The 26,036-nt window shown below is 35.4% G+C and overlaps 3 protein-coding genes and 2 pseudogenes across 6 annotated transcripts; all 5 read right to left on the bottom strand.

Annotated features, from left to right (window-relative positions):
• Positions 1 to 478: 478 nt before the first annotated feature.
• On the bottom strand, positions 479 to 1,846 carry LOC145591670 (EP1-like glycoprotein 3 pseudogene; annotated as a pseudogene).
• A 904-nt stretch (positions 1,847 to 2,750) lies between these two features.
• On the bottom strand, positions 2,751 to 4,019 carry LOC145591669 (EP1-like glycoprotein 4 pseudogene; annotated as a pseudogene).
• A 4,355-nt stretch (positions 4,020 to 8,374) lies between these two features.
• LOC145591668 (F-box/kelch-repeat protein At3g23880-like) lies at positions 8,375 to 8,953 on the bottom strand. The gene has a single exon (XM_081648179.1). The coding sequence runs from the start codon at positions 8,951 to 8,953 to the stop codon at positions 8,375 to 8,377; it is 579 nt and encodes a 192-aa protein (XP_081504305.1).
• Positions 8,954 to 9,293: 340 nt separating this feature from the next.
• Positions 9,294 to 14,443, bottom strand: LOC145592880 (WPP domain-interacting tail-anchored protein 1-like). 4 transcript variants are annotated; one of them, XM_081649388.1, is made up of 5 exons: positions 14,287 to 14,443; positions 12,620 to 13,209; positions 10,942 to 12,032; positions 10,268 to 10,450; positions 9,294 to 9,704 (listed from the first exon to the last, which is right to left on the bottom strand). In XM_081649388.1, the coding sequence occupies exons 2-5, from the start codon at positions 13,179 to 13,181 to the stop codon at positions 9,510 to 9,512; spliced, it is 2,031 nt and encodes a 676-aa protein (XP_081505514.1). In that variant the 5' UTR covers positions 13,182 to 13,209; positions 14,287 to 14,443; the 3' UTR covers positions 9,294 to 9,509. The 4 variants fall into 4 exon arrangements, 3 of the variants coding, with proteins under 3 accessions (XP_081505514.1, XP_081505515.1, XP_081505516.1); XM_081649389.1 differs by having other exon boundaries at positions 12,641 to 13,209; XM_081649390.1 differs by having other exon boundaries at positions 9,564 to 9,725.
• Positions 14,444 to 15,300: 857 nt separating this feature from the next.
• On the bottom strand, positions 15,301 to 24,437 carry LOC145591333 (uncharacterized). Its single transcript, XM_081647768.1, has 12 exons — positions 23,442 to 24,437; positions 23,260 to 23,345; positions 22,696 to 22,775; positions 22,525 to 22,580; positions 21,993 to 22,041; positions 20,331 to 20,459; positions 18,783 to 18,878; positions 18,381 to 18,494; positions 18,110 to 18,240; positions 17,751 to 17,986; positions 16,035 to 16,883; positions 15,301 to 15,947 (listed from the first exon to the last, which is right to left on the bottom strand). Exons 1-12 carry the CDS (start codon positions 23,801 to 23,803, stop codon positions 15,898 to 15,900), a joined length of 2,238 nt encoding a protein of 745 aa, XP_081503894.1. The 5' UTR covers positions 23,804 to 24,437; the 3' UTR covers positions 15,301 to 15,897.
• Positions 24,438 to 26,036: the final 1,599 nt, after the last annotated feature.

Raw genomic sequence — 26,036 nt, 5'->3', positions numbered from 1 at the left:
AGTCCAACATCCCCAGTTATACTCAACTGTATTGAGTTTATCTAAATGACTAGATCCCAAATATGCATGTTAGAGCTATAGTGCAAATGCCGCCTCCAAGGACTTAATTGAAGCACATGGTGACGATGGTGTATTTTCGTGTTTATTCGTCTAGCCAACCGCAATATTAGTGAGCTTACTGAGACTAGACTGCATCATCCATTTGTTTTCGATCAGGAAATGGTGAATGTTGAGACTTATACTGGGCTTCTGGGCTGCTGCAGTCATCACAGTTTTACAAGTTTCGATTTTGTTTTCAATAGCTATTATAGTTGAATAGCTCGTTTACATCTTACTGGTAACTTAAAAAAAAAAATTCATGTCTTATTCAACACTATGAGTTAGTACAGTATAAGAATGCAAGATTAGATAAGTAGTATTGATGAGCTTTTAGTGTATTTCATACACTAAAGCAATCTTCTTAGCCTAATAAATTAATTTAGTAGTTAGAAACTTTGATGTAACCAAATTGCTTAAGGTTACTAGTTTGTGTCAATGTTTTAAGATCATAAACAATCAAACACCTTAACTTCTCCTCATCATAGAAAAACCCCGCACACTTGCAATCTTTGCTACACTTAGTCTTACATGCCCTTGGCTTCATAGGCCCCTCGCCTTCGGTATACATGCTACTAAAATGCACAACACCCACAACCTTGTAGTACTTGGCATTCATCTTCCCACCACTGCATTCCAACTTCGGTTGCACGCATTTTTCGCTCCAACCCAATAGTCCTCTAGGGGAAGGGCAAGCCACACATTGGTTTTTGTAACAAACACCAAAATCGCCGCATTTTTCAGGCATTTGACATTCTGTTGCTCCTATTTGATCACCCGGCAATGGCTCACCCTCGAGTAGAGTAAACTCCACTTTCCATATACCTCCTACCCTATTCAAAGGATCATAACTATAGGTACGTAGTTTACCATCGATGTCTAGTCGAAGGAACGAATACGTGCTATCGTACCACGTTTCAGCCAACTGTTGATTTGAACTAGATAGCCAATCTGTGGTTATGTATTGTAAGGCTTGAAATTTAAAATTTGAAGCAAAGTTTGTAACTCCTACATAATATGAAAATTCTTTGGAAGGTGTTGATCCATAAATTTGATCGATTCTATAGTAAGGAAGTGGTGTTGGATTTTTTGTACTCTTATAGTATAAAGACACATTGTTAGGCCTCATCTCTAGGGTGTAGTTCCCCTCCAAATCGCTCGTAGTCGATGCACGACTTACGAGCTTAGTAGTTAGTCCGACCTTAAGTGCCTGGCCTGCTAGTAGTGTGTCCGAGGGGTAATCGAAACTTTGCCATATAAATCTATTTTTCGAATTGTATAATACCATGTTGCCGTTATCAAGCATCTTTATTCCTACTACACCTTTGTTAGCCGTGTTGGTTTGCCAAACAACGCGGTCATCAAAATCGAGTAGTACAAGATTACCGTCTTCCTTTAGGATAATAGCAGCCCCATCGCGAACTGGATCATTCCGGTTTGCAGCCCAAACCCATTTATATGGGTAGCTCATGCCTATACCAAGGGTGTAAGATATATAGTCGCTGGTATAAAAGCATAATGAGAACTTTGGACTATCTATTCTAGCAGGTCGGAAACCGGTGTCGAATTCCCCGTAGTTATCCTCTAGGTCACCTTGATTGACATACAAGAATATTGAAGGTGGGTAAGTTTTAAAGGCCGGAGCCAAGGAAGGAGAAGGAGAAGGAGATAAGGATTCTTGACAAATCGACGGCGAAATGAGGAAGAAAAGAGATAGGATAAATGGGAGGGAATAGATGAATGCAAACATGTTTACAAGCATGTATAATGTAGTGTATGTTATTTGGGTGCATGAATTGGTGATAATACATGGTATCATTTATAGACTTAATTTTTCAATAAAAGGAAGGGGTGATTTTTTTGATCATCAAGTTGATAATTTTGTATGATTTGAATTTGAGATAGATTATAGCAAGTTGTAAATTGCGTTAAAATGATCAAACTACAATCTAAAGAAAAGCTTCTTAATATTGTTTGATTAATGTTAATTCTAGTAGACTAATTGACTTCAGATCCCAAATAGGCATGTTAATTGTTAATTAAGAGTTAAAGTGCTAATGCCGTAAAGTAGTATATTGAAGTCACATTATATTTTTACGTTAAGTGATAGAAATGTTGGGACTCATACTCATTATTATCTCGCTAATATTGGACTCATACTCAGTCAAGGTTTTAGCTAGGTTGAGACTTTGAGTAAAATTCAAGTCGGATCAAGTCTTCGGGTCAAATTTGAAACAAGTTATCAGGTCAAGTTAAATTATGATAGAGGCTTCGAGTCCAATTCAATTTTTTAAAAATAATACACCCCCTCGTTATTAAATAAAGTTCGTAATCCTTCAGTGTTCATTTTTGTTTTTTATGTTTTGTACTTGTATATCACAGTCTTCAATGTCTATATTCAATACAATATAATTAAAACTAAAGGATTGATATTTTGTAAATATATTCAAGCCAAATTTAACAAAATGCTACATGATATGATGAACAAAGTGATTAATATCATAATATGTAATCATTTACTTTAACCAAGGTTAGTCATAGATTATTATTTCATGTTCATTCCAAACTATAGGATACGATTTTGACATTAATATACGAAGTATATAATAGGTTCTTGATGAACCATTAGTAATCTTCTTGGCCTGACTAAATTATTAGTTAGACAATTTGACGTAACCTAAATGATTAGGATTATCAGTTCTAGTCAAAGTCATGAGATCATAAACAATCCAACATCTCAACTTATCCAAATCATAGAAAAATCCCACACACTTTGGATCTTTGCTACACTTAACCTTGCATTTTCTTGGTTTCATAGGACCTTCACCTTCGGTGTACATACAACTGAAATGTCGAACCCTACGCATCTTGTAGTACTTAGCATCCGTATTATCATCACCACTATTTCCTCCCACGGTTGGTGGCGCGCAATCTTCACTCCATCTCATGAGCCCTCTAGGGGAAGGACAAGCAATACACTCGCCTTTGTAACAAATTCCAAAATTACCGCATTTTTCAGGCATTTGACATTCTGTTGCTCCTAATTGATTGCGCGGCAATGGTTCTCCCTTGAAGAGAGTGAACTCTTCGTACCATACTCCAATAAGCGTAGGATCAAAGGTATTGACACGTAGTTTACCATCGTAGTCTAGTCGAAGGAAGGAAAGTCTACTATCGTACGATGTTTTGACAAGCTCTTGATTTGAACTAGATAGCGAATTTGTGGTAGTGTATTGAATGGTTTGGGAACTAATAGGATTATCGAAATCTTTCACAAATACATCATATCAAAATTGCTTGGAAAATGTCGGTCCAAAACTTTGATCAATTCGATAGTAAGGAAGTGGTGTTGGACTATTTGGACTTTTGTAGTACAACGACACATTTTTGGGGCTCATCTCTAGGGTGTAGTTCCCTTCCAAATGACTCGTATTTGATGCACGGCTTACAAGCTTAGGAGTTACCCCGGCCTTAAGAGACTGGCCGGGTAATAATGTATCCGAGGGGTAATCAAAACTTTGCCATATAAAATTGTCATTGGCATCGTATAATACCATGTTACCGTCCTCAAGCATCTTTAGTCCGACCACACCCTTGTTGGCCGTGTTGGTTTGCCAAACAACGCGGTCATCAACATCGACTAGTACAAGATTTCCGTCTTCCCCTAGGTAAATAGCTGCTCCATTGCTAACTGGATCATTCGGGTTTGCAGCCCAAACCCATTTAGATGGGATGTTACTGCCTATACCAAGGGTATAAACAGAACTTTCTGGGAATTTGTAAAAGAGTAACGAGTAACGGGCACTATTTACTCCTACAACACGATAGTAGGAATCGTATTCAGCCGAGTAATCATCATGGTCTCCGAGATTGACAAAGAGAAATAGTGAAGGTGGGAAAGATCTAGAAAGGATAGGAGCCATAGATGGGGAAAAGTCTGAGAATACTTGATCACAAATCGATGGTGAAATGAGGATACAAAGAGATAGGCTTAATACGAGGGAATTTATGGAGGACATGATTATATAGCTTGTGATCGATCCAGTGTTAATACGTAAGTCCATTTATAGACTAAATTCGATCTCCAACGAAGAAGGGAAGACTTGAATCACCTTAAGTATATATATATATCACTTTATTGTAGGACTTGGGATTATTATTTTCCAAGTTGATAGTTTTCTATGATTTCATAGAAGTTGATATAAATTATACAGGCATGTTAAGCAGGGCAGTAGTGATAATACCGCAAAGGACTTATATGAAGCACAACGTGCATATATTATATACTTCGTGTATGTTAATCAAGTCACCTAGCTCCAGAAACGATTTGAGTAAAGATCATATACTTTGTATACGTGTAATTGTTAACTTGTTGGGATGAATAGCCAGATCGATTACTGCTTCAACTCTTCCAAAGGGAAGATGAGGAAAGCGCCCATGCCCTTAGTCTAGTGCGGTGGTTTCAACATCACTATAAACTTGGCAGTGTCGACAAAAAATTTTATGTACACCCGGCTGTATATAAAGGTACGTGCATTTAATGTTTTTTTTTTTTTTTTTTTTTTTTTTTTTTTTTTTTTTTCCGCATTTGAAGATTTTAAAATGAGCAAAAAAATAGTAAATGAGCATAAACTACCCTTAGGTGCACCTTAGACTCGGGTGCATATACCCCTTAGCATAGGCCTTATCCTGCACCAGGAGAATTAATGTAAAGCTTATGTTTGATGGTTCTATATACCCTGTCAACCATATATCATACACAAACACATACAAATATACAATGCAATGAATAAAATTTTCCAATCTGATTACAAACCATTACTTTGTTATATATATACTAATTACAATATTATACGTTAAATGACAACCTATTAAATTATTAACTATATCCATCATAATCATAATTTGCCCCTCCTCCAACAATAGGGTCATCATCATTAGGAGAGCTTGCTGTTTGTGGCGGACTAGATGGGCTTGGTTGTTGTGACAGACTCGAAACTACGACAGTGGCATTAACACGCACTTTTCCGTTAAGTAATCCGGCTTCAACATGTAAACCTACTAGTTCCGGAGGACCAGGTACAACAACGGTATCATTAACGTGCCCTTTTCCGTCGAGTAATCGAGCGTCAATACGTACATCATCTGTGAAAGCTAAGACTACCATATAGAGAGCAATGATATAATTGAGTAACCACTTCATCTTCAACCCTATAATTTTATGACAGAATTTAGAGGAGTGTGTAGTTATGATTATGACTAGTGATTTTGAAGCAATATATAGCATTTGAAAGGTCAATAACTCCAAATAGAAATTATTTTATTTAATTGCAACTAAACAACGTTACGTGCTTCCCATTTTCTAAAATCAATCTTCTTTTATATATTATGTTTGATTTCTGTTCATTATTTTGGTGAGACTCTCCACTAACTATCTTTATATATTCGGTTATATCTTAAAAAATCCATATAATCTATGACTTACTGTAGACAATAATAAAACCACGAACTTAAAAAATAAAAAATAAAATAAAAAATGAAATCAAACAATTATTCGATTCAATGATCTATTTGTAACATGAATCAATGGAGTTGAAAGAAGAGGTTTTAATGTTCAAATATATTACAAATTATTTGTAGTGAATTTTAGATGAGACGAATATAAAGTTTTTAGAAAGTAATTTTATCTAATTGGTATACATTCATGAAGTAAACTTGTTACTCCGCATTATTTCTTTGTAGTAAAAAACGTTAACTTATTAATAATTAGTGAATATAGTACTCCGTAGTATAAGAACTTGAATAAAAAGGTCAATAATTAATTATGGTTAGGTTAAATTCGGATTGGGTAAAAATCAAATCGAGTGAAAATCGGGTCGGGTTAATATCAGTTCGGGTCAAAAACAGATCGGATTAGATTGGTTCTTTGCCGGGTCAATTTCGAATTGGGTTGAGCTCGGGTCGGATCAAATCGATTCGGTTGGAGTTCAGGTCAGGTCAAATCGGATTCGGGGTGAGTTCAGGTCGGATCAAATTAGTGTCGGGTTAAGTTCAAATCGGGTCAAATTCGGATTCGGGTTGAGTTCAATTCGGTTACATATCGGGTTTGGGTCTTGAATTTCTCGGATCAAATCGAATCGGTTACAGTTCAAAACGGATAGTTCTTTTCGGGTCGGTTCGATTTTGACACCTCTAATAACAATATACTTCATATATATATATATATAGATTTCAGGATTGACTTGCTGGGATCAACAGCCAGATTATTACTTCCAAAGGAGATATTACTCTATTCGTGTTTCAAGTTTTCAACGTCAGCAGGTCATGGCCAAATTTTTGCCAAATTTTTTAAAAAAATTTTAAGGTACAACAGCTTGTACCTTGCTTGGTACAAATAAAAAATGCGAAAAAAAACATGTATCTATTTTATAAAGAACATAATTTACATTGACTCATGAGAAATGTAATCAAAATTGTAAATTACTTTCTCCACTTTTTTACATGATGACAACCTGTTATTTTTTCATGTACTTGCATATTTTTCTCACTAGTACGTTAAATGATAGCCGCCTATCAATATCCATCATAATCATAATGTCCTCCTCCTCCAACAATAGGTTCATCATCATTATTAGGTGGGCTTGTTGTCTTTGGCGGACTAGATGGGGTTGGTTGTTGTGGTGGACTCGAAACTATGACGACAGTGGCATTAACGTGCACTTTTCCGTTGAGCAATCCGGCTTCAATGCGTACACCTAGTGGTTCAGGCGGACCAGGTACATCGACATTAGCATTAACGAGCCCTTTTCCGTCGAGCAATCGAGCTTCAGTACGTACATCATCTTTGAAAGCTAAGACTACTAAATAGAGAGCAATTATATAATTGAGTAACCACTTCATCTTCAAACCTATTTTGTGATAGAACAATGCATAGCTATGAGTTGTGATTCTGAAGCAATATATACTTGGTAGCACGCATTTAATTGGCCAATTCCAAATAAGTTTCATGATCTTATTAATTGCAACTAATTGTTACATGCTTCCCATTTTCTGTTATCTATCTTTATTTTATTTGATTGGTTGCTTTGTCTGCCTGAGACAATCCACTGTCTATCTATCATTATATCTTGTTATATTACTCTAGTTACTCGGTCAGGGGTTATTTTTTCCGGGGTTATTCGAGTTTCTCGGTCAAGGGTTACTCGTGTTGTCGAGGTTACTCAAATTACTCGGTCAACGGTTACTTGAGGTACTCCTGACTAAATAACCCATCAAGTAACCCCTGATCGAGTAATGTTTAATAACCCTTGACCGAATTATTCAAGTAACCCTGACAGAACTCCTTAAATAACCCTAATCGAGTAACTCAAGTAGAAATTATTTTATTTAATTGCAACTAAACAATAATAAATCCATACTAATCTATGACTTACCTATAGACAATAATAAAACTACGAACTTTAAAAATTCATACAATTATTCGAATTAATGATCTATTTCTCCCCTTCTCCTTAAGGCCTAAATAATGCACAAACTCCCCTCAAAGTACGCCGGAGTATAGTAAAGACGAGCTAAGCGCCCATGATTATGATCATTACATAAACTGCAGCTCCAAAACAACTGAATTATTCAAAGAAAGATACACAACTACAAGTCTACACCAAGCAATAGATGTAACGAATTTATTTCGTAAACAGAAAAATGATCAAACCTGACGAAAACTATCATCTGCATTCTTTTCTCAGGATTGACAAGGGTGACTCGAGAGTCTCGACGTAAAACATAGCATCCTGATAAATTTCCTTGTCGAATGTGTAATAAATGCAATACAAACTTCCGTCTCTGTCAAAACCGAAGATGATTAGTAACCAAGAATTCTGAAGTAAGTCTTCAATGGGCACAGAATAATCAACCCATTCAGAATCCACACGAATCCAAACCCAATCTGGCGTAATAGTTGAATGTATCCCCAAAAACCCATCTATTTCGCATAATTGAAATTTCCAAGTTACATAAGTCAATTGCAATAAATCTGACGGCCCTAACACCGTTTCAAATTCCTCATTCTCCAAACTAAAAACGATGATGAACACATCTTCGGAAAGTACGTGCTCAGTGGTTTCTTCTATCCCAGTGCAATCTCTCATCAACCAAAACCCCTCTTCCTTCAATTCGATACGCAGATAGTTCATATCCACTCGATTCACTGAGCGAACACGAAATCTGTTTCCATTCGTTGTCCCGAAGTGAATAAACAAAAATCGAGTCATCACAATACCTATGTAGGAACTACAATCTTGTAGTTATCTTCAGACCATACATACCCAAATCCAGTGCAAATTCGCATTTCTGCAAGATCAAACGCTGCAAGAGGGCTATTTTCCAAGACATGACATGCATTCGTACAAGGATTCCAAATTCTGAAAGAGTGGTAATCACGATCAGCAAAGCACACCAAACCGTTGCAAGAACCCACCATATGGCAGTACATAGCTCGAACAGTTTCAGGTTCCTCGTTTAAAGCATCAACTGTACACCAAATATAATCTTGATCACCTCTCTCATCCTCCTGAACTGCAAAGTTCTCTAAGAACTGAGCAGGATCCTCATCATTCGGATGAAAGCTGGCAAGAATACACTGTGCCGAGACATCACCGCTTGTCATCATATAGCGTTCAAGGTGTGACCACGAAAACTCACAGCTCGAAATTGTGGCATTCCACTCTTTAGAAACAGACTTAAACCGGAGCAAAGACTTGACTGGAAGTCTTGTGAGGATTTCATCAGTGATAAGGTGCTCTGGCAGTTCACGTCGGAACTCATCATCAGGATCATACTCATCAATGTTTTGTACCATTGTTACGAATCAGCAAACATTTCTTCAGATTTCAAACATCATGGATGGAAAAGGATTATAAGAGACTGATTTTCGGGAAGTATCAATTTATAGAGCTGGATAGGAAGACAATTGGACACAACCCAAAGGCTAGGAATAATGCCAAGACCGTTCAGTAGTTCAGTACAGCTGAAGTTGGAATTATCCATGGTACACATTTAATGGTTACCAAGTTCCAAAATCAAGAAAGATGAAAAGTCTCACTATTTTTTTTTTTTTTTTTTTTCACCCAAAATAAAAGATGAAAAATACATTGAAACAATTGTGTGCATTAATGATAAATCTATGGAAAAGTTTCAAGTAGAGTATCAAAAAGGAGGTTGAATTCTCAACTTCTTTCCAATATAAAAAAATGGATAGTAGTGTATTGGCCAAAAATCTTCCACCTATAACCTATGTACTCAAGAGTATTGGATTTTCAACTAGCCTGTGTAGTAATCTAAGGATGCACTATCTGCTGCAATATTCACTAAAAATTACAGTGGCTTGACTGAAAAAGCCGAGCCTAAGTCCCTCACTAAAATGGGCAGTTTTCTGCTTTAAGAAAACACACTGCCAAGATTGCAACTAACACTACGAGACTTGCTGAAATTACGTACTTGACATTTAGCCGCCCTGCATCAATAGTCCTAACCGTTTCAAGCTTGAAGTCCAAATTCTGTGGTTCCGACTTGAATTCACTGTCCAAATCATCCTCTGGAGACTTCTGTGCCTAGAGATTGTACAGAAAAAACTACTGAGTATATATCAGTAGCGCATTATCATAAGCACCATATCGAAATGAAGGTAAAAACCCCAAATTTAGTGCAAAGTGACACCCCGGTCTCTACGTGTGTATGTATGTCTGAGGTACATCTATACTTAACAATCCCCCTCCACCCCACCCACCCACCCACTACCCCCCCCCCCCAAAAAAAAAAAAAAAAAAAAAAAAAAAAAAAAAAAAAAAAAAAGTGTGTCAAAACATTAACTGCAATTCTTGTCTAATTAAAAATTAATGCACAGTAAATTATTGACAAAGAAAAAACAAAACTACTAGAGCCAATCCAACCCAAAAAGAATGCATAGTTCTAAAAAGTGTTAAACTTCAAAGCTAGATCCACACAGAGACCACACCTACCAAAAATTAGTCTGCAACTCATTATATAATGTTGTATTCCTTCAATGATTATCTCCATTTCACCCTTATCATTTCATTATAATGATATTTTCTGAAGTAAATTTGTCACCTTCATCACTATATTGAGGTATTTGCAAAGACAATTCCACTCATACCTCTTCAGCATCAGACTCTTCTTTATTTTCTTTCCCATTATCGGCAGAATGCACATGATGCGCAGAAGATAGAACTTCTTCCTCAGTTTCCCCAACTTCATGATTCATAGAATTGGATGAGACTTTGTTTGCCATGTGTAATTTATCTACAAGAGCTCTATTTTCCATCATTATCCGCAATAGCTGCACACAACATAATTAGAAGATTATATCTTGGACATATTCATGAATACACCAAATTTTTTATGGTTATGTACATCAAATTTGTGCAATAGCAACTTGAAGTTGCCTCATATCATGCAATGTATTCTGTTTCAAGATAAACAGCACATAGAATATATCTTCAGTCATCACAACGATGACAAATTTTAGAACTCGCATACCTAAATAGAAAGGTAAACAGATTTAAAGCCACACAGTTCCAGAATTCCAACTCTTAAAGACTTAATATAATGTATACTAACATATCTTATACCACACACTTGAAAAACAGCAAATGTCACTATACCACTGATTTGACTTCACTAAGACTCAATATTCAATAACAGAAGCTGTTTTGAAAACTGAAGATTGTTATACAGTGAACCCTACGCAAATAACAACTGGCGAGAGAGTGGAACTGAAATTTGCATATTCCAACATTCATAAATTATATGAGACAATCAACAAATTACCTGTTTGTGAAGGCGTTCTCTTTCAACGGCCAGCTGCATGACCATATCTGTTATCACTTTGCTACGAGTACTTATATCCTTTGCAGTTGCTCGTTTAGTTTCTTCTGCTTGTTGCAAAGATGCCTCCAAGCATTCTAATTTACCCCTAAGGAAAACCAGCTCTTCATTCTGCTCTGCATGGCTTTCAGATAATATAATGCATTTATCTTCGGCACTGTCAGCCCTAGCATCTGCTTCTAAAACTTTTGACTTCAGTTTCTCAATTAAAATCTCCATGTCATTAATTGAAGTATACAACATGGTTTCTTTCTCCTGACTTGCATCCACTGATGCCATAGCCTCTTCTAGTTGTATATCTGCCTCCCTTAGTTGCTTTTCCAGTGAATTAACCTTCTCAACAGAGACTCCACTACTTTTCAGAAAATCCAGTTTCTCATTAAGTTCTTTATTAGCTTCTTCTAGCAAATTGCATTCAGCTTCTACCTTCAGAACCCTGCTTTCAGCTATGGATAATTTTTTTTCCAAATCTTTAATCTGGTCACTCTTGCCATCCAAAGAAGCATTTCCATTTACCAGTGCAGATTCTGAAGCTTTTAACTGCTCCTCCAAGAAATTCACCTTCTCTTTCAATGACAAGGCCTCCAATCTGTTTTTTTCTGCAAGTTCCTGCATAGCAGCCTCTTTTTTCTCCAGATCTTGAACAGTTTTTGTGCATTCTTGAAACTTAGTGTTCATTTCATTTTCTCTGCGAAGTGCACAATTTATGTGTAGTTGGCTTGACTGGAGCTTACCAATCAACTCTTTTGAAATTCCCAAGAGCACAGCTGAAGCACTGTCAGCCTCCAAGAAACGGGCATAGACAGCTGTGGTTTCTTCTTCAACAGACAAGAATTTCTGTTGCGAAAAACGAATCTTGAGCTTCATCTCATCCCGGGCTTGCATACATTCTTTTAGCTCGTTCTCCAGTTCAAGTTCTCTTGCCAAAGATTTTTCCAGCATCCTCAGTGTATGTGTCTGCGAGGTTTGTAATTTTAGCTTTGCCATCGTGTTTAAAAAGTCACTATCCCCTGAATCTTCCTTGTCTTCATCAGCTGCATTAAAAACTTTATTACAACATCTAGAAGAACAAGTGAGCATTAATGATACATTACTACCTCAGAAACATAATTTATTGTTTTCCTTTTTGGAATTTGAGAAGTTTATCATGATCCATAACTTGATAAGCAAGAAAAACACAATCACAGGACAACTTTTTTCAGAAAGTAAGCTTCAAAGTTACACACCATAGACATTGTTGATAACTGGGAAGGATTGCAATCAGAATGAACAAAGACAAGGTCCTCATGTAAGGCTTAGTGAAAAAAATCTTAAGGATCTAACCACTACATCTAGCATATAGCTCATAATCTTCACAGTCAGCAAAACAGGAAACAGAAAATAAATCATGCAAAAGCATTGGAGACATCTTTAATATGTTTCGAGCCAATATCACATTTGAAATATAAAGAAAAAGTGTTACTTTCATGTTCTTTTTCTTAACCATAAATATACCAGAAGTCAAGCTTGACCAGCAATACTGGCACCAATACCTAAATTTCCCTTCCACAAGAACAAGTTAAATTACAGTTTCTTTAACATGAAAACTAGTGCAATTAGTCAGATTGAAAGGGTTTCTTACTCATTTCCTCTTGGTTGACACCTGATAAGATTTTCTGGAAATTGGAAGATTGCGCCATCAATTCTGAGACCTGTTCCTGTAATTGCTTTATTGATTCTTCAGCATCACGAAACTTCTCTCCCAATGCCAAAAAACCTTCTCCTAGATGTTTGTATGAAGAAATTACTTCACAAGTATTATTAATCTCTGACTTTATTTTACCAATGAAGATAGCCATCTCCCTGACTTCTGAATCAAATATTCCAGATAAGATATCAAATTCCAGTGCCCTCCCATCAGAATTAACCAATGTATCCTCATCTTTCGCTGAAGAAAAATCTTCAAAGTCGTTCTCCCTTGCTGATACATGCATCATTAGTTGGTTCAAATTAACCAGCTTCTCTGAACAACAAGCTATATCCAGCTCGATCCTAATAATGGAACTTCCAACCTCTCGTTTCACCTCTTTAATAGATGAGGCATCCTCCGATTTCTCCTTAGCAATTGATACTGCCTCAATGCTAGCACCAAGATCATTTTCGACAACTGAATCAGTTGTATCATGAACAGAATTTGTATCCATGTAAATGATGTTGATCTTGTCTCAAAGCCTGATAAAGATGGTGACAAAAAAGAGCCTGTAAGTTCTAACTTCTAAGTAAAAGCACATGTTTACCAAGAACTTTCATCAAGTAAATAGTTTCTTAGTGAACTAGCACCCCTTCCCAACCCCCTCCACCCCGCCTTCCTCTTGGTTGCGGTAGGATGGTGGTAAGCTCAGAGAGTACAGAGAACAAAGGTATTGTCAATTTGTCATAAGCAAATCATGCCACAAAGCAACAGACAAGAGATGAAAGAAATGATGACACATATTATGAGCCTGACCGGTATGATTATGGAAAAACTTCAAAGTTCTGCAAGTAGTATTCAACTGATCGACCATTTAACTGCAAATGACATTATATTGTGGGGTTTGTAACAATAATCCAAGTTTGATCACGAAAACTAAAAGCGGAAAATACATGCCTTTCCTGTATAAATTCAATAAATCAATAGAATACATACTACAACTTGAATTTACAGTGATTTGTTCATTAAAATACATAATTATAAGCATAGGTTAATGCCTAAGCTTCCACAAAAAGTTATTCAAACTTTCCCATGATTTCATCAAGTATAAAAAGCAACACAAGTTAGATTTTGGAGGGTGGGAAAGAAAATTGGCCCACTCAAAAAAAAAAGAAAAAAAAATCAATATAAACATAAAAACTACTCCTATTATGTATTGCAATCCTAATAAATGATGTAAATCAATCACATTAATTATGAAGGAAATAATTATAGTCACAATAATTAATGCAAATCATATAAAAATTGAAAATTAAAATCCCATCACATTGCAAAATATTCTTCAAATTTCCATCAATTAACCACCATTACAACTACTAAAACAAGCTCACAAGAACCACCATTTAATTTATACTATAGCATTATAGAATCCCATCAAACAAAGACACAATTTTTACTAGAAAAAATAGAAACTACCCATCAATCATATCGGCATCTAATACTAATATACCCAGATCATTGAGCTTCTTCCAAAATTATAATTAGATTCATTGAATTGAATTGTGAACAATTAAATTAAAATAGAAATTGAAAATAATTATCAAAAATGAAATATTTACCTTAATTTTAAAGAGGAATTGTGTAGTGGGGTTTGTAGAAGAGAGAGATGAAGCAGAAACTGTAGTTTGCTTGGAATCACCGAATCAAATGTGCTCTCCAGTTTTTGTTGTTTGCCCTTCTTTTTTATTTTATTTTTTTATAATTTTTTTTTTTTTTTATTACAGTTTTTTTATGAAAAAAGGGAGGAAAATAAAAAAAGTTATTGTAAAATTCAATTGCATTTTTCAGGAAAAGAATAGAAGAAACGAAAAGAAAAGGAAGACATGATTGCAGCACTGCACGTGTATACTCCGTAATAAAGTGGGTTTAAAGGTTTAATCATGCTTCACACGTGCCAGGATAGACGCAGTCAATTTTTTTATTTTTTTTTTGTCCGACGAGGAGATCACTAGAGATTAGAGAAGTAAAGACCTGTTCACTTCATCTTAATTTCAATTCAGCTTTAATAAGTTCAATTCAGTTCAACTCAGCTTCAGTTTTGTTTAGTAAATGTGAACAGGCCTTAAATTATTCATCAAAACTGTATATTATTGGATATGTCTTAATTTATATAGTCCCTTAAAGTAAGTTGTTTGATTTCCTAAAAAAAAAAAAAAATGTTTGATTTATTTTAACTTATATTATTGAAACTTAAGGTTTGTTCACATTTACTGATCTGAACTAATTGGAGCTGAATTGAACTGAATTGAATAGAGTTAAAATGAATATTTTATGAGAGAAAGAAATTAGAAGCTAGGCTGAACTAAACTAATTAGAGCTAAGATGAATTGAATTAAATTGAACTGAACTTAAGTGAAGATGCCCTTACTCTGTCATTAATCTTATTGCAGGTAAGGTAAAACAATTGTGACCTAAACTTAAAACATTCAACCTTAATTTAATACTTCATAATATTTGTATATGGATATTTTATTCCTTATCAAGTCGTTCAAAAAAGAAAAGTTGACTACTAAGATTTTTTTTGTGAAATTATAAAAACATACTCCTTTATGAAGCTCATCTGTGAAATCATGTTACAATAAAAAGGGAAACAGTGAATTTTATTTTTTTAAAAAAGAAAAGTAAATTTTGTTTCTACTACGTATTATATATTCATAGTTAACAAAGCTCTAAATCTCTGATTACAAGGATATACAGTCAACTGTTTTCTATACGCCCTTTCATCACTCTCATCTTGCTCACACAACCAAAAACTGGGCGTGGTACAAAAATTAACTTGGTTTCAGCAAACCCAAATTCTCTTAGACTATCTCATTAATGTACCTATCCCTGTTTGTTCAAAAGCTTCAAAAAATGGCGGGAGTCATTCCATGTCGCAGGCCGTTTGAGAGGCAGAAAAGACAAACATCAGCCATCAGGACGTCACAGCGCAGCTATGTGAAACATGCAAATTACATAGCATCCTGTATTTTGCTCCAACCATTCATTGGTAGAGGAGCTATAACTAGTCCGAAAGGGAGATCCATATCATAGGCCAGGCTGTAAGAAAATGGTGGCAAGATCAAGATGCTCAAGTATCTGATTATGAATCTAAATCTCTCCACTTCTCCAGGTCAATTATGATAAGACAAAACAGATACTAACATTGTGCAAATATGCCTGTCAAAGCGTCAATACCCAAGCATATCATTCAGTGATGTTCGGCCATCACCTGATTGTCCTGCATAAGGCATTAGAAATACAATCAGCACAAACAACCGTCAATAGATATGAAATCAACAGTGACACATATAGATATATAGCTAACCTTCTGGAGGAATCCATGTCTCGTAGTCCGACTCTGGAAGTTTCTCCAGAAAAGCAGGTTTTTCAGGGCCTAGCACCCTTTTAGCCCTTTTATTATCTTGCCCAGATTTCTTCTGAGCTTTTCTGCCATGGCTTTTGAGGTCTGCTTCTTCCTCCCCTGTATAGATTCCTCTTTTGTGTTTCAACAGTAGAGCAACAGCATTTTCCACATTCATATCAGTCCCTGTGGGTTCAGAAATTGATGGGTTTGACATTTGACCCTCAGGTCCCTCACTCACTTCAGCTGGCTTCTTATTCCGCAATATAAGACCTGGGGCAGCACTTTCCAAATCAGACTCTGGCTTCTTTCTAGGTTCAGAATCAGTTTCTAAAATCTTCTTCCTTTCTTTATAATCAATAAAGTCATCAGTCTCATCACCCTCATCGGTGTCGGATCGTTTCTCTAGTTGGCTCTCTTTACTATCCCTGGCCTCCACTGCACCAAGCCACTGAGGCTTTACAATTTTATAAGTAGTTGGTTTATTTTCTGTTGCATCGGTTACATTCTCTTTGGAATTTGATGCCTCACTAGCTTCTTTAATCACACCAGGAGCTACTTGATCTGCAGAACTACTAACTGGCTTTTCAGGCTGACTGACGCTGCTACTTTGTCCGACTTTGGATTTCTCAGGTTTCTTAACAGCAGAACTAGAAGATGCAGATTCTTTAGACTTAAGCTCCTTGGGTGCTGTTGCCCGTTGCTTAGCAGTTTCTCCAGTAGGGTCAGCTATCTTCAGCAGGTAAACTATCCTATCCAATTCTTTCTGGAGGGCAGATATATCCTTCTCAACTTGCACAGTCTTATCAATAACTAAACATTAATACAAACCGTCAGCAAGGTTGAAAAAAAAAATAGTAACAACACTGAAGTAAGACAAATTGTAGTCAACTTGCTTCTACATAACAAATTAATACAATATAACAATGGCCTTCTTTGGGTACAACTATGCATCATGAGAATTTGCATTCTGAGAATTTTACATGTGTTGCCACAATGCAAAACGTCATCATGGTTCTATAGTGTTACAGATAACTAAGATGCATCATGGAAACCCCTCCCTACTGCATTTTTCTAGTTCTTACAAATAGACCTGGTAAATGGGCAGGGCAACCCAATAGGTATAGATTTAGTGTCAAGTTAAAGGCTTTCAGTTGGACAGCGACCCAGTATCGATATAGGGCCAAAATGGTAGCCCAATGATTTTGGAAAAGAAAATAGTTATGATCAGTATTAAAAAAATGTACGGTTTCAAATTCACTTAATTATTTCTCTCCCTAACTTAATTTTTCCTTGCTCAATTATTGTCCCGCCCACCCACTATCAACCTGCTATTAACCTACTTTGGCCCACCAATCTTATCCATTATAAAGCAAACCCTTTAATGACCCAAACTTGTATTGACCGACAATTACCTTGACCCGAACTGCCATTAACCATGTCCAACAACTAATATTGAATACCACATAAGCATGCCAAAACAACTTAATATCACTATAATTTGATTTGCAAAAATTCAGCATTTCCTTAATCATCCATGAGTTGAAAAAAGGTCAGTAGGTGACCGATATAATTATCATTTTGTTTACTAAGTGGTTGCATTCAGAGACACAGTGACATCAGCCCTTTTAAAAATATATCAAATATGCCTTCAGAGAATATCAAGAAAAGAAAACTTACCAAGCTGAGTTGAGAGACCAGACATATAGGCATCAAGCACATCCCCCGTATCTTGTTCAACCACAGGTTCCAATACCTTGTTCTTCTCTACCAGAAGCAATTTGTTTTTCTCATCAATTTCATTTAGCAACGCCTCTTTCTTGTCCAAAAGAGAATCAGCTGTCTCAACTGATTGCGCATCGGCCGATTTGTTAGCAGATTTCTTCTTTGTTCGGTCATAAAATTCATCATCATCACTACACGTTCAAAATTAGTGAGAAATCAACGACCATAAGTTCATTTCCGTTTTAAAAAATTGAACTACATCTCCAACATTAGTGTGCAACACAGTTGACTCAAATCACCTCAAGAATATTTACCTCATAAGCTCATCCTCATCTTCGGCAAATCCCTTATGCTTCCCATGAGATGACTTCCCAGAACGTGCTCCCATACTTTCCCGAATACTGTCATTTAATGTTTCTTCCAAACTCTCGAGCTCCTCCAGTATCTGTGAAAAGTAGAACGAAAATAAGTTCCAAAGAAAACTCTTGAGCTCCACTGGTATCTATATATAGAGAATATTTTTTCCAATTGACCAAGAGTTAAGAAAATCTGAAGCATATATTCAGCAAGAAATGTTTGTCAAACCTGTGATATCCTTTGCTCATTCCGAGCAATCTGAGTTTGTTGTCCCTGAGTCAACCCTCCTTGGGATATGTCTTTAGCACGGATTGCAGCCATCTCTTTCTTCATATGTGCAATCTACAAAGAAGGTAGTAAAACAATTAACACGACAGGGATATTTCTCATTCTTTACTCACGTCATAGAACCTCCATTGCAGAAAAGGGTCAACAAAAAAAGCAATATATGATTCATAAAGGTTTGAGATGCAAATTTCCAGGATAATTATCATATTGCGCATAATGAGGCTATTTCTCCCTACCACCCTCATTAACAGAACATAAAACTAAAGCAATATAGTGCCTGCAAAAAAAATCCAAGTAATTGACATGGGAATGAAACCAGAAAATTTGATCTGCATGTCGAACCTTTTCCATTCTCTTCAAGACTTTCTCCCGAGTTTTTTGTTGCTTTTCAGTGAGTTCTCCTTTGTAATTTTGCCAAGTTATCTCATCACCATCATCCTGAAAAATTTTAAGCATACATGAAGAAAGAGGGACGGATAGAAGAATAATATTTTTTTAAAAATGAACAACATGAAACTATGAGCTGTAGTAAAATTATTAGCAACTCTCTCCCTTTCACAAAGGTTGTTACCATCCACTTGTTACAAACACCAAGAAAATGAATGAAAGTAGTGGGATGTTTGTAAGAAAAAAAAATTACAGTAATTTAAGTAGAGAAATGTTGTAAGAGAAAAATAATAAAAAAGCATATCGTAGTGGAATGCTGTAAGAAAAAAAAATACTACCTCTGTTTTCTATCCGAAAACGGTTAGAAAACGGAGGGAGTATTCTTTTCTTACAGGATTACTACAGTGGAAAGGTGAAGATATTGTGAGGGGTTTGTTACTTTCCAAAAGTTCTTAACACTTCCACATTACTTTCCATAAGGTACAGCCATGTGTCAAAGCAACCAATACATGGTTTCCAGCCATCAACAGCCACTGAAAAAACCTAGGAAGCTTTACTTTTATGTCTACATTTATAGGCCGGTAAAAAAGGAAACTCCTACTGACTTGTAGCATTCCAAGTGGGACCATAACGCATAACTCAAAATAAAACTGGCCAATGTTCAGAAGCTAATAAGACTTCGGTTCAATATCAATTATCAAGATATTCTAAAGGTGGCTTGCATCAAAAAAAAAAAAAAAAAAAAAAAGAAATTCTATGGACAGGACACTTCAACGTTTGCCAAGCAATGAATCCTGGATATGGCACTCGTATACAATATCAGAGCCCATTGGGAAGCTTGAGGAGGCTTTCCTCAAGTTCTCAAAATCTTTAGCCAGCCTCCACAATGGTCTCAGAAATGCAAAGTGTGAGCTAAAATTCAATAAACAATATTGGTCCACTATTGTTGTCTCTATGGCTAATTAGGACCATATGAAGTGACTCTAAAAATTCCATTGAGACTTTCAAATTTCAACCAATATCCAAAATAGGTTTCTATTAATCCCTGCGTGTAACATACATCGTTATAAGGTCCAAAATACTTTCAAGCTATTTAAGGAGGCGCATTAACAGTTTCTATCAAGACCAGACTTTACAGTCTTGTGACATCAAAAATCCTATCAAGACTTTATAGTTGTGTCCAAATAGGTCTTACAAGCTTTACTCAACATTAATTGGCAATGACATTATGTCTTAATCTCGCTCTTATACTTAACCTTGAGGCAAAATGATGTCATTGGCTTAAGATGTGGCACAGGTCTTGGCTTGTATGACCTTACTTTGACCTTAGTAAAAGATAGTCTTTTGCATTAAAGGTTAAACATGGTCATGGAAAATATTACATAATAATTCTTGAGTATGAAGTATATATTGTTGATAGATTTCTAATTTACTCAAAGAAATAGTATAATACAACACATTATTTTGCAATTTGAACCAATCATAGAAAAAATCCCAACAAACCTCAGCTTCTTCAACAGCATCCTCTCTCATGCCCCAAAGAATACCATCCCCATGAGATGCATTTTCTTTAGCCCTGCGAAGGGAATCTTCTCGATCTTTAGCATACCTGATACTTGACAAGTCGGCTTCCTACCAAAAGAGAGAGCATAAGAGTGATATAAGCATTAAAGTGGCATATGTAATAGTAAGAGATTAAGATTCAACTAGAAAGATAAGTAGGCAAAGTTTAGGAACATAATCTAGGGGGGCACAAGTACATTCACACATTTGCACACCTATTCATAATTCCATAATACTTTTAAAGTGATGATCTAAAGCAAGAGTGCAGATACATTAAAAGAACTAATACTAGATTAACTTCAGTCCGCGTATTGTTCACACTAAGAAACTTTATGTCAAGAAGAAACATATTATTCCTATTTCAAGAGCAAAAAATTTTGGTGGTCAGTGACTTAAAGTAACAGCGTAGTTCACAAGATAAAGATTGATTCATTTTAGTACAAAATAGTAGAACAAAAGCTCAATTTACAATGATAAGGGAAAAGTCACATGCACCAAACATCTGGCTTCATTTTACCATGTAAGCCAAAAAGGTACTCAAAGTATATTATGACCTTTAAATTCACAAAAATCAAAACCAATATAAGTCTGAGACTCAAGAGCAAACTAATATGATAGTTTCCAGGGTTATAAACACTCCATATCCAACAACAAAAAGCATATCAAGTAAAAACAAGGATATCACAATATTCTACCAAAACATGTCAATATGAACAAAAGAAAAGACATAACTAATTATCAAGGGAGGAATCCCACCACCACTCCCCCCAAAAAATTAAAAAAAAAATATAAATAAATAAAACAGAATCAAGAAAAAGAAAAAGGGAGGGGGAGGGAGAGGGGAATACATTCGTGGTCATTACAACCCCTTCAACATTCAATCTTTTCATTCAAAACATGGACAAAAAAGCAATGGTAGGTAGCTTATTGACCTTTTCATCCACCTGTCCTCTGCCATAGTATACGCAAGAAAGGATCCGACATAATTTTGAAATGAGAGGGCTAACTATATTAATACAGTCACTTAAAACACTTAAACACATGCTATGACATACTTCCTCCTTTTTTTCACTTGCTAAATTTAGACTTTAGCACTATTTACATATGCTACTTAAACTACCTTTGATGAGTTACAATTAAGAAAAAATATAGTCATGTGAAATAATAAATTCATCTTGATTTATACTTTCATAAAATCAAATTATTATAATTTTTACTTATCGATAACAAGAGATATAAATGACTATATTAATGCATTGGCAAGCATGAAATGAGAAATGTGGCAAGTAAACAAAATTGAAGTATATGCTTCCTTCCTGTCCCCTAACCTCGCCTTTTTCCTACATCTTTAAGATGGTTTTAGTTTGGCATGATACTTAAACAGGCAATAAAAATGTAATGGTCAGTGGAAGGTTTCTTAAAACTTCACATACAAGTCAACCACACCTTATCTGCTAAATTATACCCCCTCTCCTTCCCCCCACCCCCAACACCTTCATATTTCTAACAGCAAGGCCAGGAGATGAAAACAATCCAATGTGGTCTAGTTGAAACAAACTACTACGTACAACAGGAAAATTTAATAATAGAATGAAGGCTTACTAGAGGCATCAATTCTTCTGGACCTTGAAATATGTATAATCGAGTAGAGCTGCCAACAAAGAAACAAAAAGGTGTCAGTTAAAATAAGGAAATGAAAGTAATAAGATGTATATGCCATATGAATTCTGTACCCAAGACACATGTCAACAATCAAACATGAATATATTGTGTGAATATTGGAGAAAAATACATGACTAATGAGAAAATTTAACAAGAAGGTTATCATGACACTTTCATCTAGGGGGTGAGGACAACCAAACCCTAACTTCCACACCTTGTCAAAACTCAGGAGGTTGTACGTAAGACGTACTGAATTAGGGATGGGGAAGATGGGGCCATTGAGAGGGCGATTTATACAAATATGAAGCTTCAGCTATAAGGCAGCCTGCAGCCCGGCTAAGCAACACAATTTTATGGGAAAAATAATAAATGAGAATAGGAATGCAACTAGAATAAAGGGTTACATAGGATGGAGCAATATGAAGATCATGCTGAATATAAATTGGCAGTCACAAGAGGCAGAGATACTCACAGGCCAAACCGGATGACATCGCCAACACGTAATTCCACATACTGTTTCTTATTTACCTACGTAGATGACAATTTGTATCAGTATCACTCATCATATAGTACAACAAATGACAACAAGGAACTTGAAGTACAAGTCATATATATAGTGGAAGTTGTACACACAAATCCATACCTGTTTTTTGTTAACAGACGTTCCGTGTGTACTTCCAAGATCATAAATATATGCAGCTTCATCTCCTCTAAACTGAAGTACTACCATAGAAGAAAAAAAGGAAGAGAATACCTGTTATAAACAACATTATATATAAAAGCACAAGTAAAAAGGTGATGCTGTCAAATTAACACACTGCATGATAGTATGGAGTTCAATCATAACAAGTCCACAGTATAAAAAATTTAAATGACAGTTCAAACCGAAAAACCAATCACAACGACATGCAACCTGCAACTTCGATCCCTAATTAATATTGGTTGATTACATAATGCTAATCAGAATCAATTTGCTTCAAGGCTGGAACTCATAGGAATTGTACATTTTACTATATTCAATCTCCTAACCTCGTTTAAGTTTACGTGAACTTCAAACTCTGCCTAAGGAAGCTAAAATGATACATTAATCAAAGTTGAATGATTTCTGATTGCAATATCATTAAATTTAATTGAAGGAAAGTAAAACATCTAATTAATTCCAATTTCAAACAGAGCATATGATTAACAAAACTCACTAAAAACTTACCAGCATGAAACCGAGAGATAGTAGGATGCTCAAGAATGAAATCACACAAATCAATCCTCCCAAGCATATATGCACCTTTCTTCGTCCTAACAAAATTTTCAAATTAAAATCAAATTAAACCAATTAAATTCAATATAATGCAGCAATCAAATGAATTGAAGAGAGAGGATGAGAGAGAATACACGTCATAATGATCGATAATTGCGCCATCTTTAAGAACTTCGAGGAAGAAAGGAAGAGCAGGAGCTTCACTCCATGAAGGAACGGAGTAAGGAACTGAAACTGGAACTTTCTCCTTTACACTATTCGAAGACGACTCCAATTGCGGCTTCTTCTCTGAGGCATCGGAAGACGAAGGCGGCGGAAGTTCGGCGACGGAAATCTTAGGGTTTGGCGGAGGAGCAATTGATGAATCCTTTGGAGCTTCTTCGATTTCTGCTGAAGAAGACGAAGTAGGAGGTGAAGTGGTAGCTTCAATGGCGGCGTCTGAGGACGGCGGCGGTGGAGGTGGATCCATGGTGGTGGAAGTGGAGGTTGCCGCCATCGTCGAAAGGGAGGAGAGAGAAAATCCCTACGTAAACAAATTAAACGGACTTTTGTTTAAAGTTTTTATTTTTACTATGGAGGGTTTTGGGCTGTTACTTTGGGTTTGGATTGCAGGAAGACTTGTTTCATACGGACTTCAAGTAGCAAATGCAAAACCGCTACTACAACTAGTGGGCTTGCCCCAGTTTATATCTCAGATAAACAAGGGATGTTAATCCCATGGCACAATAGTAAATAAATTGAAAGTGAACAAAAAAAAAAAAACAAATTATAAAAAAATTATTCTTCTTCGTCAGACCCGAGTACCACCATTATCCTTCAGACCTGAGTACTGCCACCATCTTCTCCGTCATGAGTCCCACCACGACTACAACCTTCAGTTCAAAGTCATCGCGTCGGAGAAGGTACTATCTTCCCCTTTCCTTTTCTTCTTCAACTTGCCGATCAACCACGAAACCCATCACCGCTACTATCTTCTACGTCAACTTGCCGATAGCCGCCGCCAATTAAACGAAAACCCTAATTGTAAAGGGAGAGAAGAAGGGCAAGGTTAACCCTTACGGGAAAGGGTTAGGTCGTCCTCCATTGAAGCCCTTGAAGCTCTTCCATTTCTCCATTGAAGCTCTTCCATTTCTGCATATGCTATTTTTTTTTCTTTATTATGTTCCATATTGAGTCTTAGATGTGAAATTAATTAGATAATTCTACGTGTCACCTTCATATTAAAAAAATTCCCACTCTTTTCCGCTATTCTAAATAAAGCAATTATTCACTAAATTTTCTCATATCTTCTATTTCTTATAAATATTACGCATAATATAAAAAAAAAATATCACAGTTTAAATATACTAAAATAATATTGATTGATCTTATATAATATTTTTTTGCCAAAAAAAATATAAATTTTATTGATCCTATGTAGAATATATTTTCATTATCCTTAAATTAGAAAATTTCACAAGGTTTTTCAACTATATATCAAACTATTGACGGATTGTTTAGTGGCCATTCACCTTAGCAATTAAAGTGAGGACTGAACTCATCACCACCCATTTTGGTGAGAACCGAACTCATGGATGCCCAAAGCGGAAAATCCTCACCGCTATCCTTATATAAACATAAATTTTGTCAAAACTCACTGAACTACTAAATCTGTATTTGGAGAGACAACATTCCCTTACAACGCCAAACGGATATAATCACCTACAATAAAAGACAAGTCTAACTCATTACTTTCTAGTTAGAAGGATAAGACAGTTGAATATCAGCAGACCAGATATCAAAATGCAAGAACAAATCATTTAATTTGGCGTATAAATTGCATCTAATATCAAACCAAGTGGTGAAGACTTTAAATATCTTGTCCCTCCCCTATACAAACATCATGTAATTTGTTAATTCGTAAATAATTTTTTTAATAAATTGTAAATTACTTAATCTGTTTTTTCTAATGCACCATTTAGTTTTTTTTTCATTATTTACCCTCTTTTTTGACTTTTTTTTTGTCATTTATCCGTTACGAAAAAAATACAATTAAATACATAAATTTATAATTTTTTATAAACATAATTAATGATATTAATAGCCAAAGAATTTCATTAATAAGTGTAAATGCAAAAAAAAAAATGCAATTAAAAACGGGGAAAGTATTAAATATTTATTACTTGGTGATGACAATTATATAAACCATAATAATTCGTACACTAATCAACAATTAAGTTATTAATATTTTGTACGAGTAATACAGAATTATTTTCATACAACTAATTATTGCGCACTCACACCAATTATAGACTACTAATATTGTTGTGAGTATGCTTACAGAATTAAGATATTAATATTTTGTGAGCATGTAATATATTATTTTTAAGTTATTCTTTGCTCAAAATGCGCATAATTATACTACTATGTTCATGCCTTCAGCACAAAATCGTTCCTTGATTCAACTCATTTAATGAAAAGTATTAAATTTAATAATTGTTTCAACCCATGAATATGAGTGAGTAATAAATAATTAACTATGTTTTATAAATAATAATTGTACCTCCTTCTCATAAAATTGAATTAAGCTCGCATTAATTTTTCTTGTTACTAATAAATAACTAATTTCATGATTCAATCCACTTTAAATAAACTTATTATCATGACATAATTAAATTTTCACTTCTTATCATGCTTGTAAATAAATCATTAAATAAAATTCATCAAACAATCAAAGAATCATAATTTTT

The sequence above is a fragment of the Chenopodium album genome, chromosome 18, assembly GCF_948465745.1.
Source record: "Chenopodium album chromosome 18, dcCheAlbu1.1, whole genome shotgun sequence".
Lineage (NCBI taxonomy): Eukaryota > Viridiplantae > Streptophyta > Magnoliopsida > Caryophyllales > Amaranthaceae > Chenopodium > Chenopodium album.
This window is presented reverse-complemented; position numbering and strand designations above follow the sequence as displayed.

Excerpts from the sequence above, each read along its gene's own strand:
- LOC145591668 (XM_081648179.1), bottom strand. The coding sequence starts at position 8,953 with ATGGTACAAAACATTGATGAGTATGATCCTGATGATGAGTTCCGACGT.
- LOC145592880 (XM_081649388.1), bottom strand. The coding sequence starts at position 13,181 with ATGGATACAAATTCTGTTCATGATACAACTGATTCAGTTGTCGAAAAT. Across the intron at positions 12,033-12,619 it reads TGTCAACCAAGAGGAAATGA|CTGATGAAGACAAGGAAGAT; the intron begins GTAAGAAACCCT and ends TTTTTAATGCAG. Across the intron at positions 9,705-10,267 it reads AAGAGTCTGATGCTGAAGAG|GCACAGAAGTCTCCAGAGGA; the intron begins GTATGAGTGGAA and ends TACAATCTCTAG.
- LOC145591333 (XM_081647768.1), bottom strand. The coding sequence starts at position 23,803 with ATGGCGGCAACCTCCACTTCCACCACCATGGATCCACCTCCACCGCCG. Across the intron at positions 22,042-22,524 it reads GATGTCATCCGGTTTGGCCT|CTCTACTCGATTATACATAT; the intron begins GTGAGTATCTCT and ends CTTTGTTGGCAG. Across the intron at positions 16,884-17,750 it reads TGGTCTCTCAACTCAGCTTG|TTATTGATAAGACTGTGCAA; the intron begins GTAAGTTTTCTT and ends ATTAATGTTTAG.